General features: G+C 39.6%; 1 protein-coding gene across 1 annotated transcript in view; it reads left to right on the top strand.

The window, feature by feature from the left end:
* Positions 1-896, top strand: part of LOC107595150 (carboxypeptidase A6-like) — a 26,342-nt gene extending 25,446 nt beyond the window's left edge. The window contains exons 9-10 of the mRNA XM_016285488.1: positions 311-395; positions 580-896. Coding sequence (XP_016140974.1) covers positions 311-395; positions 580-770 — 276 coding nt within the window. The 3' untranslated portion in view covers positions 771-896. The remainder of the gene's footprint in view (positions 1-310; positions 396-579) is intronic.
* The last annotated feature ends 206 nt before the right edge of the window (positions 897-1,102 follow it).

The following is a 1,102-nucleotide window of genomic DNA, read 5'->3' as shown; positions in this document are numbered from 1 at the left end:
AAATACTGCATTTAATTTAGAACAATGTCTTCACACTTTTCCGTAGTAAACACTGCAAAATAATTTGCACCCTGGAGTGATTCAGCCTTTAAAAAGATAGAGCTCAATATAATCTGCCAGAGGGCAAAACATTAAACTCCTCATTAAGAATATGGAATTTTTCGGGCTTGCCTCAGTGCAGTTTACACATATATCGACTGGATGGCTGTTAGCCCACACAATCTTTTGACTACACTTATCTCCAAGCATTCTTAATGATTGACTGGACCAATACTTGAAGCACATTTGAACCTCTGCTCTTCCCCCTCAGGAATCAGCAGCTCAGAATGCAGTGAGCGCTCTATACTCAGCTTATGGAGTGAGATACAGATACGGCCCTGCCTCCACCACACTTTGTAAGTCAGGCAATTCGGCCTTTTCTTCAATCAATGACATATAGCTGCTGCATGTATGAGTCATCAGCTCTCTGTATGCCCTCTCAGATAGATGCCAGTCTGTTGTCTGACTCATCATGACTATTTCTATATCAACAACAGTCAGATGTCCAGATGTGATGTAATGCATTTCTTTAAATTGCAGATATGAGTTCTGGTAGCTCAATAGACTGGGCCTACAAGAACGGGATACCATACGCCTTTGCCTTTGAGTTGCGTGATACGGGCTACTTCGGCTTCCTGCTGCCAGAAGCCCTGATTAACCCAACTTGCACAGAGACCATGAGAGCAGTAAAGACCATCGCTTCAGGCCTGCTGAAGAAATGTACCAAATGAAACCTTCTCTATCTTCTTTTGTCTGGTCTTGTCTTCCCTCTATCAATTTCACACCCATAAGCCATAGCAATGTCTACTAGCTATGTACAAATGTGCCTGCGTTTTATATATATTTTTATGTTAGTAACTAAGATTTATTTATTTTATAAGCTACTTTAAAGAAGCTCTACATTAAACAAAATGGTATAAGTGTAAACAGTTAAGAAATGCAAGCACTTGAATCGTGAACTAAAGCTTTCTCAAGCTTCAAAAGAACAGTAATGCACAAAGAATGTAAAAAATGCATACTGTTAGCTTAAAATGGGTTCATTTGAGTTCATATGCTGTGTGTA

The sequence above is a fragment of the Sinocyclocheilus grahami genome, unplaced genomic scaffold (assembly GCF_001515645.1).
Source record: "Sinocyclocheilus grahami isolate Dianchi unplaced genomic scaffold, SAMN03320097.WGS_v1.1 scaffold197.1, whole genome shotgun sequence".
NCBI lineage: Eukaryota > Metazoa > Chordata > Actinopteri > Cypriniformes > Cyprinidae > Sinocyclocheilus > Sinocyclocheilus grahami.
This window is presented reverse-complemented; position numbering and strand designations above follow the sequence as displayed.